The sequence below is a fragment of the Zootoca vivipara genome, chromosome 13 (assembly GCF_963506605.1).
Source record: "Zootoca vivipara chromosome 13, rZooViv1.1, whole genome shotgun sequence".
Taxonomy (NCBI): domain Eukaryota; kingdom Metazoa; phylum Chordata; class Lepidosauria; order Squamata; family Lacertidae; genus Zootoca; species Zootoca vivipara.
Window position 1 is genome coordinate 24003417 of NC_083288.1, and position 14979 is coordinate 24018395.

The 14979-nt window shown below is 47.7% G+C and overlaps 1 protein-coding gene across 1 annotated transcript; it reads left to right on the plus strand.

Annotated features, from left to right (window-relative positions):
- Window positions 1-795: 795 nt before the first annotated feature.
- LOC118094774 (keratin, type I cytoskeletal 19) lies at window positions 796-13041 on the plus strand. The gene is made up of 8 exons (XM_035135431.2): window positions 796-1354; window positions 4695-4777; window positions 5006-5162; window positions 6618-6779; window positions 7385-7510; window positions 9098-9318; window positions 10970-10998; window positions 12795-13041. The coding sequence occupies exons 1-8, from the start codon at window positions 890-892 to the stop codon at window positions 12815-12817; spliced, it is 1266 nt and encodes a 421-aa protein (XP_034991322.1). The 5' UTR covers window positions 796-889; the 3' UTR covers window positions 12818-13041.
- The last annotated feature ends 1938 nt before the right edge of the window (window positions 13042-14979 follow it).

Sequence of the window (14979 nt, forward strand, 5' to 3'; positions counted from 1 at the left end):
GACTAAATGACCCTTGGGGTCCCTTCCAACTCTACGATTCCACACCAAAAAAAGGCCTGTGGCTTTGTACTCATGCAAAAACATTCCAGAAATATCCACTTAATTCGAAGAAGAAATTAGGGCCTGTCATGCCAGAAGTCTTTTTACCGACTGGCTTAAACGATAGAAGAAACTCGTTTGAGGCAGGCTTCTGTTTTCCTTTCACAGGGGACCCCTTGTTTTGCAGCAGGCATTGAATCTGGGACACTTTGAAGACATCCAGATCACCTTTCACAGGGACCTGATTGTTATCTGAGCTGCATCTATGCAAGAGCCTTTTAGCAACCACATCGCTCTCGATTTCACCTCCAGCAACTTTGCCTGGTGACTGGCAGCTACAAGTTCACCCCACCCCACCCACCCAAACTGCTCCTACAAAGGAGTGTGTGTGTGTGTGTGGACAGGTGTGTGCGCGCAGACAGGTGTGTGTGCTCAAGGGTTTAGCTGCGGCTTAAGTAAACTATCATCTAGGTTTTACCAATGCCTTTCCCCTGAGCCAAAAGCCACCTACCGTGAATCACACCTTTCATTGGCGTGGGGGGGGGGGGACACACAGCAAGGTAAGACAAAGGGGAAAAGGGGAGGGGAGGGGAGGAAAATGCAGTTTCTTTGCAAACACTTGGGAAAGAAACACAGCCCACTTCGTGCTGACTGACCAATGAGGGTTTAGGGCTGGTCCGTTCCAGAGGACTCACATATCAGCTTTGTTGGGTGGACAACCCTCCCCACCCCCACCCCCACCCCCAACCCAGAGGCTGACATAAAAGGAGGCATGTAGAGAAGCGTTGCTCACATTTCTGCGTCCAGAACACACACTTGCCAAAGAGCTGCTTTCAGAAATCCCCTCTCAATGGCCAGTTACAGCTTCAGGCAATCCGTCTCTGGTGGGGGGTATGGCGGGTCTTCCTTCAGAGCTCCAAGTATCCATGGCGGGTCTGGAGGCCAGGGCATTTCCATGTCTTCTGCTAGGTTCGTCTCCTCTGGGGCTGGAGGAGGCCTAGGGCTTGGCTATGGCGGAGGAGCTGGGGCTTGCTATGGTGGGGGCTATGGCGGGGGCTATGGCGGGGGCTTTGGGGGAGGTGTTGGAGGTGGCTTCGGCGGCAGCAACGACGGCCTCCTTTCCGGAAACGAAAAGGTCACGATGCAAAATCTGAACGACCGCCTGGCAAACTACTTAGACAAGGTGCGCGCTCTGGAGGAAGCCAACACAGAGCTGGAGGTCAAGATCCGAGAGTGGCACCAGAAGCAGTCTCCCACCAGCCCATCCAGGGACTACAGCCACTATTACAAGACCATCGAAGACCTCAGAGACAAGGTAGGACTTCACATTTGTAAGCCGAATGCCGGGAGGGGACATGGAGCGCTCGGCAGGCAGCAAGGGCCTAGCTGTGAACTCCACCAACCATGCAAATAGCTGAGCTGGGTAGGTCCTGTTAGGAAGTCCCGACCTCTCAGCATTTCCATCTGTAAAGTGGCAACCTAGCTTGGGTGATTGTGCATGTTTGGTAAGAGCTTGCACAATGAAAAGGCTGCAATTCAGATACTTGCACCTCAGTTTTGTCCTACTGAGGATGGGCATCACAGTAGTCTCCCTTACCAGATGAACGGCACAGGGCTGGTGCAGTATCTTCACAACTGGGTGAATGAGACAAGAATCAAAGCCAGGCTTTAAATACTGCAGCTGCACCTGTCTCATCCAGGAAGTGACACAGTGGATTAATTCCACATGCTGTTTTTTTTAGCAATAATTTCCATTTAGCCCCCTTTCCTCTGTGGAGAATATATGTGCTGGTTGCCCTTGCAGTGGTTAGCCCTGCAAAAGTCCCCCCCCGCCCCCAGCCCTTATTGGAAAGATGTGGCTGCAAGATGTTGCATTTGCAAACAGTTTTGTTCTGTGCATTGCTGCAAATTCAGTCATTTTGCCCATTCTGGTGTGTTCATAGCACCAGAATGCAATGCAATCCATCTCTTTATCTGTCCGATTGCAATGGAATTGAATACAGCCAGTTTCCTTATCTGTTTTGCTTCCTGGCTCCAAGACTGCAGCAAACAATGTCTGGCTTCAGTTATTCATGCCCTCCGGCATTATCAGAGTTTGGTTACGCTGGGCTACCTTTTCTAGGACAACAGCTATGTGAAACTATTGCAGGCACTGCCTTCAGTTCAGCAGTATTCTGATCCTTGGTAGCTCCTATTGGAACTTGGCTGAGCAACCACCAAATATCAAATTCTAGAAGCCAATGTTCACAATCCATCTTAGAACTGAGTGGGAATTTATTTGCCTAGATTTATGCTCCTAAGACTCTGTCTCTCATACCTTCCCACATGAGGTTGGGCATTATCCCTTCCCATGCCATAAGGTCAGGGATGGAGACTGAGAGGTATTTTCACCACATCCTGAGTCTGCTCTCACATGGAATAATATGTTGGGTGAGCCAGAACCAGTTATGGATACATACCGTCAGCTGCAATTCTTTTGGTAGAGCATTGCTTTTCTAGCAGCAGTGGTGGGTGGAAAACTCATGGTCCTCCAGGTGTTTGGGTCACCTGTGACCATCAGCCATGCTGGCTTGGAATGATGGGAGTTGTAGTCCAACAATATCAGGAGGGTGTTAGGTTCTTCATCCTAGCTGTAAGTGCTTTTTTTTACCACATCCATCTTGCACACGGCCTATGAGAGATAAATACTTTTCTAGTTCTGAACCTCTCTTGCAACTGGAAAGTTCTTCCTAATATTTAAGCCTTTGTCTCCGTGAAGTTTAAATCCTGTGCTCTCTCTGGTGGATAGGGTGAAAGAGTGTCCTCACTACTCCTTACAGGTAGGTAGCCGTGTTGGTCTGACGTAGTCAAAACAAAATTTAAAAAAACCCTTCCAGTAGCACCTTAGAGACCAACTAAGTTTGTCATAGGTATAAGCTTTCGTGTGCATGCACACGAAAGCTCATACCTATGACAAACTTAGTTGGTCTCTAAGGTTCTATGGGTACTGGAAGGATTTTTTAAAATATTTTGTTTCTCCCTACTCCTGCTCCTGATTCTTTCACCCTTCATGCATCACCGCCCTAACTTACCAAGAAGTTTCACACAGACATGAACTGCTTCCTCAGCAGAGGCCTCTTGGTTCTGAAGTCAACCTTGTTACCGCAAGACTGCTGTGGCTTTGTTCGAGGACCTGTGGTTGAACCTGCTGTTATTTCGAAAAGGGGGAAAAAATAGTCAAGGAAACTGTGGATGTTGACTAAGCTATGTGCACCGTAATCTTCTCTCTTTGTGTACAAGACAAGATTTATTTTGCTCTAGCAGAGTCATCGGCACACAATGGGAGTTTGTTTATGAATGAAGCACACACGCCCTCAAGGCACACACGGAGAAGCACAAAAGCAAACAGTTATTGTAAGGAAATCTGCACCAGCCTTGAGAGTTCATGACCATCGCCTCCCAAGCAGGCTTGTCACTTTTCATTTTTACCCTTCAGGTTCCTGAGCAGGGCCTGGAAGAAACTAGAGCCAGCAAGGAACTTACAGTAGCACATCACCTATAGAGCTGGGTCAAAGCCATCAGGCTATGGGCAGAGCTTAGGGTAGATTCTGGTGGAATGTGGGTGAGGGATGAGTAAAGATGTCAATCCATTGACAGTTTACAGATGTCACTGTGAATTATTCAGCCTATGAGTTTGGGATCTGTCACAACATAATCTAAGGGTGGAGAACAATGCTGGGCCAGTCACAGATCTGGTGGAGCTGGTATTATTCTAAAATGGGAATGAGGAACCTATGGTCCTCCAGATGTTGTTGACTACAGCTCCCAGCATCCCTGACCACAGGCCATGCTGGCTGGGATGGATGGGCCTGATCACATCTGGAAGGCCACAGGAATCACATGCCTATTCCAAGTGGTAATGTAGGCTGAGTCACATCATTATGTTATGGAAAAATCAGTAGGTAACGTGATGCTATGGACCTGGGCGAACAAGTGAATCCAGGGCTGACCTAAGACATTTTTTTGCCTGGTGCAAAAGGGAAGGCGGTACCTCCCACATTGCACTTGCCAAAGTCAACCAGATTGGTGGTTTTGTATCGTGCTTGGATGCTGGCAACAGGACAGCATCTTGCACTGCCTCAGGAGAGCAGGCCAGACAATGTGCCCCACAGCGGAAGCTGGTTCATATAGGCAAATGGGGAGCTGCCCCTCCAACCTCAGTCTGCCCTCAACTAGCTCCCACTTGCCTGCCTTCTTACAACAATCAGGGAGTGGCTCCGTCTGCCATTGGCTCTGGCTGCACCTACTGTTGATCTCCCAGCCTTCTGCAATACTAGCCCCAATGGGTGCCAGCCATCACTGGAGGCACATAAAGCTCAGTTCATTCCCTGTTCCTCAGCATTAGGCCTCTGACATAGCTGCATCACTTTGTCTCATGGTAGGGCCGGCCCTGAGTGTTCCAGCTTTGATCAGGATGTAATAACGAGCAATGGTGATGCACATTCAGAAGACCATTTCCCCTCCACAATGTGCTGAATCACACCTTTCACACATCATTACAAGCAAATCAATCAATCAATGTGTGTCCATGGCCACCAAACTTTTTTTTTAAAAGAGAAAACTTACAATACATATGAAAGCAAATAACCCAACATGGGTCGCCTCTTCTCTTGCAGATCCTTGAAGCAACAATTGACAACAACAAGGTTATCCTGCAGATTGATAATGCCAGGCTGGCGGCTGATGACTTCAAAACCAAGTGAGACAACTTTTCATAGGCAGAGAAATAGAAATGGGTTAACTGTGGATCTATGACCTTAGTATTAGGGCATAGCAATTATGCCAGAGTATATCGAGCAATTATGCCAGAGTATGTGGGGGAAGACTAGTTTTCTTGGCACTCTACATTTCACAGTGATTAGATTAAGCCAGCTCAGAAGATTTTAGCAATTGATCGTCATTTGCTGGCATTGATTTGTTTTAAAAGGTTTGAGTCTGAGCAAGCCCTGCGCATGAGTGTTGAGGCTGACATCAATGGGCTGCGCAGAGTCCTGGATGAGCTGACCTTGGCCAGAACTGATCTGGAGATGCAGATTGAAAATCTGAAGGAGGAACTGGCTTACCTTAAGAAGAACCACGAGGAGGTAAAGCAAAACAGCATTCATCATTTTGAAGTATGGTGGCGTAACAATAATGCAACAAAATGACAATTTGTTGTTTATTATTAGTTTATTGTTGCTGTTGCTGTTTCTGATACTAATAATATAATAATATAATATACCACACTTCTAAAAGTAGAGTAGAGGATTAGAGTAAGTAAAATTCAGTATTAGAAGACCACCAATGAAACCATAAAGCCACCATTGCCATTGCCACCATAAATAACCCACAGCAGCACAGAACATCAACATCCAGCGATGGGTGAACCCATCTCATTAATCATCAAAGGCCAAGTGGGACAGATCCATCTTCATTAGGTGATGAAAAGGCGCTAGGGGGCAGACATATCTGCAAGTTCCAAAATTAGGGAGCCATAATTGAGAAGGCCCTGCTGCAGAAGCAGTTTCAGATTGCCAGATGTTAGGGGGATAAGAAGGATGACTCTGAAATAGAGAGGGATGGGAAGCTTGTAGCCTTCCAGATGTAGTGGGCTCACAGTACCATCGTCTATTCCTCATTACTGAGGCCTCAGATTGAACGTACGGTGAGGCATCATGCACAGAGGGCCACATACAAGGTGGAGAAGAATTCTTGGCTTTCTACCAACCTCTGCCACCCTCTGCCACCCCCCCAAAACCAGCCTCCACCAGATGCCAAAGCACACTCCCACACACACCCTTCCGTGGTGGAGGAGGGCATAGCAGCAGAGCTGCATGGCGAGATGAGAGGACATAGGCATGGTCTCTCCTCTCTCTGTTGACCTGGCCCATGACACACTGCAGGGCAGCATGCTGGGGAATGAGGGGCGGGTGGGCATAGGAAGTCTCTCATTTTAAAGCACGCTTCTGGCGCTGCCCCCACTTCCACGTCTTCAAGGGAAGGAGGAGTGTGATCGAGGAGCAGGAAGATGCAACTTTCGCTTCCAAGGAAGGACAGTGGATAAAGGATAGTACCGTATGCAACACTAGTCCTACTCAGAGTAGACCCAGTGAAGACACTACTAACTTGGGGTCATTAACTTAAATGGGTCTATTCTGAGTTAGATTTGGTTGAACACCACCCCTAGTTTTTCCTGATACCCCCTTGACCGTCCCCCCAACAATCTGAGACTAACTCAGAAGGTTGTGGACTCTCCTTCACGGGAGATGTTGAAGCAGAGGTTGGGTGGCTATTTCTCAGAGATTATTTAGCTGTGGTTCCTGCATTGCATGGGGCTGGAGTAGATGGCCCTCGGGGTCACTTCCAGCTTTACAGTTCTACCGGTATGATTTTATGACACACTCTCTCTTTCTTTCCAGACAACCTCAGATAATACCTGTGTTAGCCCAAAGGGAATGTGGAATAGCGTGCCTATCCCTAGATAAAAGGATAGCTGTTAGGGATTGTTGATCTGCTGACACACCTGGAATTAATGCCTATGTCTTGGTCTCTCTTTACAGGAAATGAGTTCCATGTCTGGGCAAGTGGGAGGCCAAGTGAGCGTTGAACTTGACTCTGCTCCTGGCATTGACCTCACCAGGGCTCTGACCGATATGAGAGACCAGTATGAGAAGCTGGCTGAGAAGAACAGGAGGGACGCCGAGGCTTGGTTTACCACCAAGGTGAGATGGAAAACGCCTGGGAGAGAGGGGGGGGAAGGGAAGGTCTTTAAAAAACAAAGGGAAACAATTTAGCAGAAGAAAACTGGGCTGCTGTGAACTTGTCCACAAAATTGCACGGCTGAATACAGTGCAATAAAATGCAAATGTAGACTGGTGAATTTTTTTTTGCAGGTGTATTCTGCAACATGTTATAGTGCATTAACTTTGGATGTATACTGTACCATCCTTCCACCTTACTGGTTGTTATGCAATGCTTCCCCAATGCTACTGCATTATTGTCATCTGGAGGGGGCACCCTTCACTTATAGTGCAACAAAACCAGGAGACACTTCCTCCACCACGGGACGTTTGCGCTATGAAAATTTGCAGGATTTCATCAGGAAGCAATGGGGACATTCACCCCAAAACGTTTGCAGGTGCAAAGAGTATTAAAAGTGGGCTGACATAGAATTGTCCCCATACCACTGTAAGCACAAATCACCCTGAATGGACAATAGAAAGGATATCAGAAGGGCCCATAACAAAACAAACGCAGTGTGAATAAATTCAATGCGAATGTTGACATATTCTTCTTTATTTCTCCCCTTAAACAAACAAACGAACAGACTGAAGAACTGAGTCGGGAAGTCGCGGTCAACACCGAGCAACTTCAGAGCAGCAAGACTGAGATCACAGACTTGAGGAGGACCCTCCAAGGCCTGGAGATTGAGCTCCAGTCTCAGCTCAGCATGGTACATGGAGGAGTCATGGGTTATTTCTAGTGCTTGGGTACTGAATTACGTAGTCACGGGTTGCGTTTGCCTTTTGTAGGGTGTGTGTGAAAGAGTCAACCTCCACCATAGTAGGCAGTAGGCCTCTGAATACCAGTTGATGGGAATCACAGGTGGGCAGTTGTGCTCATGTCCTCCTTGCGGGTTTCCCACAGGCATCAGGTTGTCTACTGCGATGACAGGATGCTGGACTAGGTAGGCCATTGGCCTGGTCCAGAAGGCTCTTCTTGTGCTTTAAAGGTAAAAGGTAAAGGGACCCCTGACCATTAGGTCCAGTCGTGACCGACTCTGGGGTTGCGCGCTCATCTCGCATTATTGGCCGAGGGAGCCGGCGTACAGCTTCCAGGTCATGTGGCCAGCATGACTAAGCCGCTTCTGGCGAACCAGAGCAGCACACGGAAACGCCGTTTACCTTCCCGCCAGAGCGGTCCCTATTTATCTACTTGCACTTTGACGTGCTTTCGAACTGCTAGGTTGGCAGGAGCTGGGACCGAGCAACAGGAGCTCACCCCATCACAGGGATTTAAACCGCTGACTTTCTGATCAGCAAGCCCTAGGCTCAGTGGTTTAACCCACAGCGCCACCTGGGTCCCTTCTTATGCTTTAGGGACATGGAAACTCTAGAACAGTGTCTCCAAACTCCAATTCACATCATCCCTGACCACTGGTCTTGCTAGCTAGGGTTGTAGTCCAAAAACAGCCGGAAACCCAAGTTTGGGAAACCCTGCTCTAGAACACAATGAATGTGCACGCTCACTTGCACACATGCACACATTGCCCCTACCAGTATTATCTGAGAGGGGTAAAGTTGAAAACACTGGGATAAAATTACTTACCCACTTCCTAATTGTCTCTCTACAAATACGGGCTCCCCCCCCAAAAAAACTGCAAGCTACTGCTAATCTCAAAGAAAGTCAACTGTTGCACAGTGCAAATGATAGTGTTAAGTTAATTTGCACTTGTAACTGCCATATTATTGGCCAAGGGAGCCGGCATACATCTTCCAGGTCATGTGGCCAGCATGACAAAGCTGCTTCTGGCGAACCAGAGCAGCACATGGAAACGCCGTTTACCTTCCCGCTGTAGCGGTGCCTATTTATCTACTTGCACTTTGACGTGCTTTCAAACTGCTAGGTTGGCAGGAGCTGGGACCGAGCAACGGGAGCTCACCCCGTCGTGGGGATTCGAACCGCCGCCCTTCTGATCGGCAATCCCTAGGCTCAGTGGTTTAACCCACAACGCCACCCTAGCATATATTAAAACACCACACCAGGTGAATTCTGGCCAACTAATGCCAGCATAGCTGTGTAAACACACTGCAGTGCTTCTGAAAGGTGTTCTGACAAGGGCTTTGGCAAATCCCAGGGAGGGTTTCAATATTGACTTCCAAACAAACATTTCCATTTTGCTGTGGATGCCTGTTCTCTGAACCGCAGCCTAGTTTCCCATTGTGCTTACAAGACTTCTTTAAAATCCACACCCGTATCTTGGTGACAGTCTCTGGCACACCCACACACCCTTTCTCACCGACACCACTTCTCTTCTCAGAAAGCTGCCCTGGAAGGCACCTTGGCCGATACGGAGGCTCGCTATGGGGCTCAGCTGTGCCAGATCCAGGGCCTGATCAGCAACATCGAAGCGCAACTGGTTGAGGTCCGATCGGACATGGAGCGTCAGAACAGCGACTATAAGACCCTGATGGACATCAAGTCCCGGCTGGAGCAAGAGATTTCGACCTACCGCCAGCTCTTGGATGGCCAAGATCTCCAGTAGGTCACTTGATAGGCCTCTTATGACCTAGTGCTCGAAGAGAGCAGATGTCTCTGATTGCCAGATTCTGAGTATTAACCCAGCCTTTAATAACCCACAACAGTTACTAGCCTGTCATTCAATCAGCCAATAAATACTAGGCTACTGGGGATTGGTATTGACTGGGAAAGAGCTCCACTCCCCTGTGCTGGGGATCCCGCGGGGTTTCCATGCTGAGCACACGGAAAGGATAGAATCTGGTTTAATCACTCACCTGCATGGAATTCATGGTCACCTATGGTGACCAGGCTCATGCATTAAATACAAGATTGCAATCAAAGGGAGATAAATATTTCTTCACATTTTCCCCGTGGCACCTGGGTGGCCATTATTAGGAGGAAGAACGATGGAGCTACAGTATGTAGGCTGTGGAGCTAATCTCACGCTTCTGTTCCTATAAACTTTTCAAGCTTGAGGCTGGCTTCCTATGTTGTAAAACCGAAAAACTGGTTTTGTGTCAAACAAAGCTCTAGACACAGAGATTAATCCATACGGGGTGGAATCTGGTGGCACTGGTTCCATCTGCACTATGCATTTAGTATCATACCAACTTTAAATATCATGGCTTCCCTGACCCATAGTATACTTTAAAAAGGTAAAGGGACCCTGACCGTTAGGTCCAGTCGCAGATGACTCTGGGGTTGCGCGCTCATCTTGCTTTACTGGCCAAGGGAGCCAGCGTTTGTCTGCAGACAGCTTCCAAGTCATGTGGCCAGCATGACTAAGCCACTTCTGGCGAACCAGAGCAGCACACGGAAACGCCCTTTACCTTCCCGCCGGAGCGGTACCTATTTATCTACTTGCACTTTGACGTGCTTTCGAACTGCTAGGTGGGCAGGAGCAGGGACCCAGTCACGGGAGCTCACCCCGTCGCGGGGATTCGAACCACTGACCTTCTGATCGGCAAGCCCTGGGCTCTGTGGTTTAGACCACAGCGCCACCCGCGTCCCCACTTCATACTTAAGTAAGGAATTAATTTTGTATACCCCACATCCAACCTAACGCTCCATTCCACCCATTGCTTCACATTGACTCTACTACCATTTGTACTTCGGTATGTAGCTTTCCATCAAACTGCATACCTTTTCTTTGGGTCAAAGTAGGCAGAACGCTCAATCACGCAAATATCTCCCACAAAGCTTTGTTACTCTGGTTCTTCTACTCAGAGCAACTGCAGGAAGTTATGGTCTGGACCAAAAGTTCATACAGCACTGGGAATGGCAGGAGGAGCAACTTTGCTGGCTGTTTTTTCATTTCAAAATTCTGCTCTCCAAGATACTGTTCAACTGCAACACCAAAAGTAAAACAAAAAAAAACACAAGAGATGACAATATTGTCCCCCTCCACGTATCAAAGAGGAGGTGAGCAGCTCAGAGGAGCAGCTCAGAGGGAAAGAGATAGACAACCACTCAGCCAATAGCTGTTTTTCCCCCCATAGCTGTTTTTGGAAAAATAATTGCTGACAGTGTCAGCAAAAACACTGGTTTGAAAAACCTCCAATAAAGTGGCAAATTCTCCTTAACTTAGAATAACAACCCCAGGTTGGAAGGCGGACTGTTTCACAAAGCACATTTGGTCTGACATGCTTCTCCTTCTTTTTTCCCTCCACAGTTTCTCCGGAAGTGTTTCGGGGACTAATGGTGAGGCTTCCTTCTTCATGGCGGGTTGAGGGAGCATTTAGTACAAGCCATAGGATAATGCGGCCACTTTGCTGAAGCTAAGCAGGTCTAAGCAAGCCCACATAAACCATGTTGAATTTCATGGTGACAGAAAAGCGGGCTGTGAATTGGCCCCCTGACATCTCTGGCATGGTGCCCCTTGTCCACTCATCTTCTCTACATGTGCCAGGCGAAAATCTAGATTATGTGGGCTTCCTAAAACATATTTCTTTTTTTGAGTTTTTCAAATTTTACAAGAGTCAAATAAGAGAAAACAAAACAAAGCAAAGCACATTTCCCTTTGACTTCCCTCTCCCCTTTTGTAGATCCTTGTGTTTTAATGAATCCCCTTGCATGTCCTTTATAATCCAAATTTTTGCTAATACTTTATTGTTCCTTATTTCAATTTTTTTAGCTACAAGTTTTATATCAGTCCTTAGATTATGTGGGCTTTTGGCTGGCTGCTAAATCCAAAAGAGAATGGCCTTTGCCACAGTTTCACCCAAATTATTCTAGTTTCCATTCTGCCTATAGCTCCACAGTCTCCTCACCTCTCCCTCAGCCTCACCCCTCACCAAGCAACCCCTGACTTCTGCTTCATTGCCTGGCTTTTCTGCAATGCAGGCATGGAAACCTCAGGCCTGGAGGCCCAGTATGGCCCTTGGATTTCTCCTTTTGTCTGAAACAGTTTCCCTGCCTCTGCTGTAATTCAGATAATAAATTCACTTAATAAGTCATTCAAACGACGATTCTCAACCTTGTGTGCCCAGATGGTTTTGGACTACAATTCCCATCATCCCCAGATATCTTAGCCAGTAGTCAGGGATTGTGGGTATTGTAGTTCAGTAGGTTAGAGAACACTGCTTTGAACAGAGGCTGTGTTGCTGATATGCACTGAAAAATTAAATACTCAGTTGGGATAAGACCAAGAAGAGCAAGGAGCTAAGGAAGTGATATTCCAGGTTGACTGGTGTTTGGGATCATGCCCTGGCTGCTTCCTTATCCCATCCACCCACCATCTTGGGCAGCAAGAGGAACAAAAAAAAATTGTTCACAGGAAGTAGCAGGAATACATGGAGTAGCCCTATTAAGGCACAGTACCACCCCTCAGAGCCACAAGTGGTGTGATGGAGTCAGTTCCAGTTCCATTGCCATGGCAACCCTTTCTACAGGAGGTCCTGGAAGTCTCACAAGAAGTTAGCGAACTCTTGTGAGATCGTGTTGGCTGCAAGTGGGAGGCCAAGGCTGAGGCAGTTCAGGGTCCTCTTTAAGGAGGCAAATGAAATTCCATTTCTGAGGATAATCTTGCAGGGCCAAGGCTGGAGTCAGAGCAGAGGCTGTGACTGAGCCTCCCTTCCATGATTGGTGTAGACTTGGAGCATAGCTGCCAAGTCTCCCGTATTCCCCGGGAAACCCCCGTTTTTCCAGCCGTTTCCTGTTGGCAGCCCGGATTTTTAAAAAACCCGTAAATCCCCCAGATTCTTACCGGCCCGAGGAGGCTCCTTCTGCGCATGTCTGGAGTCTCTGGACATGCACAGAAGCGATTTCTGGCGCTGTGGCCCTTTTGGAAATGGGCAGAGCATGTGTAGAAGCGACTCCCGGTGCTGCTCTGCCCAGTTCCAAAATGGCCGCAGCAGCGCAACTTCCGGTTCCGCGCAGCTGCCGATCCCAGATTTTTCAATCTGGAAGTTGGCACCTATGACTTGGAGTGCTACAGAAGGTTTCAAAATGTGTAACTTGGGTCCATTAACTCTTTCTCCCACCTTGTCTTGCTACAGGCAAAGCAGATGATAAGAAGTGAAGAGCACTCTCCTTTCCAGAAACAGGATGGGCAGCTGCCGTTTCTGGCAGATGAAAATCATCGTTTCAAAATCACTTAGCAGCAAACTTCATGAGTGCCCATTCTGGATGGCTGAGGGCCACGCAATGGCCAGATTCTCTGACTTAGCTCTTCCTGCTTTTAACCTTTCTGTATGGTGTTTCTTCTTCCTAATAAAGTTCCTTTGGGGCTTCTGCAAACTGAAACCGAGACTCGTTGCTAAGAGAGAAATTGACTGCCTGTTAATCACTGCAAGTTCTGATGAGCGTATGACAAAGGGTTGTATTCAACATAGCACTAAGGTGAACATTCCGTCAGTATAACAATTTCTCCATGTACAACTAAACATTCTCCTTTCTCATCCCCTGTGCCCTGCCACATTTATTCTGGGTTTCTCCTAACCCTTCAGAGCAGATTTGGGGGGTGGTACAGGGCACGAGAGTGTGTGTGTGTGGGGGGGGGAATCCTATAGTGCTAGTGCAATAATTTAGACGAATAGTTGAATATATTTTATCAAAGCTGGTGAGGAGGTCATTTCCCTCATCAAAATCTAACCCCTTTCCCTGCCATATGGGAAAAAAAAATGATGCCACAAAAAAAGATCACAATTAATTGATCTGGATTAATCCTCCACCACTCCAATTCCATTATGACAATCATCAAATACATTAGAACCCCCATGTAGCACATAAACACACACTGGAAAGATTAAACCCCCTTTTTAATGCTTGCATGCCGGCCCAACCATTAGAAGGAGTGAGACAGCTGCCTCAGGTGGCAGGTGGCAGTGGATGGCAGCAGTTGTCCTCTTCATCTATTACTCCCAATCCCCTAAACTAGCCTGGCTTTGCACAATCTAAGCTAGCCTGCACAGAAGGATGTTGTCCCCTTGCCAATGTTTTCAAAATTGAGTACACTTCCATTTGGATTCTGTACATGGAATGGTTGCCTCAGGCAACAAAATTACTTGTACTGGCCCTGAACTCTCTTCAGCCGCCCTGACTGTAGAATCATAGGAGGAATGCAGATTATGAATAACCAGCTGGTAACCATGGTGTATATGTAACTGCCTGGAAAATGACTGGTCTCATTTGTAGAGGCAACTTTTACTAGATGTCCATAATCTACAGTATCCATTCTGAAATCTGGGGAGTCGGGGCTGTTGTTGAATCATCTTCATCAACTGACATAACAATAAACATGCCTGGCTCCCCAAGTGGTTACATGTATGTTGTGTTTTCAGGCAAACTACATGTTATATGTAGCTGTGTGATTCTTTTTCCACAACGGGGATTCTCCCCGCCCCTTCCTGCTTCAAGAAAAGGAAGCTACAGGGATGTAGAATCGCCCGTGAAGGACTAGCTCGCCTTTTTCCCCCCGTCCTGCCATTTGTCCCTCAAACTGGCCCACTTCCTTTCTAGCTTGTGTCTGTACAGGTGGCGACCATTTTGTGGGAGAATTCTGTTCCTGGCTCCCAAACATGTCGGCAGAACGTGCATAAGCCTGCCCCATTACCCCCCCCCCCGTTGCACCCCACCACCATTACATCCCATAATGCCTTGTTCTGCCCTATTCTGCCGCCATTCTGCCCTCTTCCAGGCCCAAAAGAACCCACACATTGGTGGTCACACATCATTTGATCACATGTAAAATGGTCACCACCTGTATATGTGAGTGGGAGATACAGATTTACCCTGCAGGAAGAAAAGCAGTGTGGAGACCAGAGGTGGCGCAAGGTGGGTGTGGACCCGTCCTGGGTGTTATCCCTGAGAGGGGTGACATTGCCACCCCACCCTCTGGGATGCTAGCCCCACCCCTGTGGGCAGCTAGCTCCGCCTCTGGTGGGGACTTTTTAAAAAATGCAAAGAACTGGTTGAGAAAGAGTCAAGCAGCTTCTCCCTCTTCACCCACTGGTCCTGCATTCAAGAGTCGACATTCCAACAACTTAGAATCATAGAATTGGAAGAGACCACAAGGGCCATCCAGTCCAACCCCCTGCCAAGCAGGAAACACCATCAAAGCATTCTTGACATATGACTGTCAAGCCTCTGCTTAAAGACCTCCAAAGAAGGAGACTCCACCACACTCCTTAGCAGCAAATTCCACTGCTGAACAGATCTTACTGTCAGGAAGACTTGGATGGT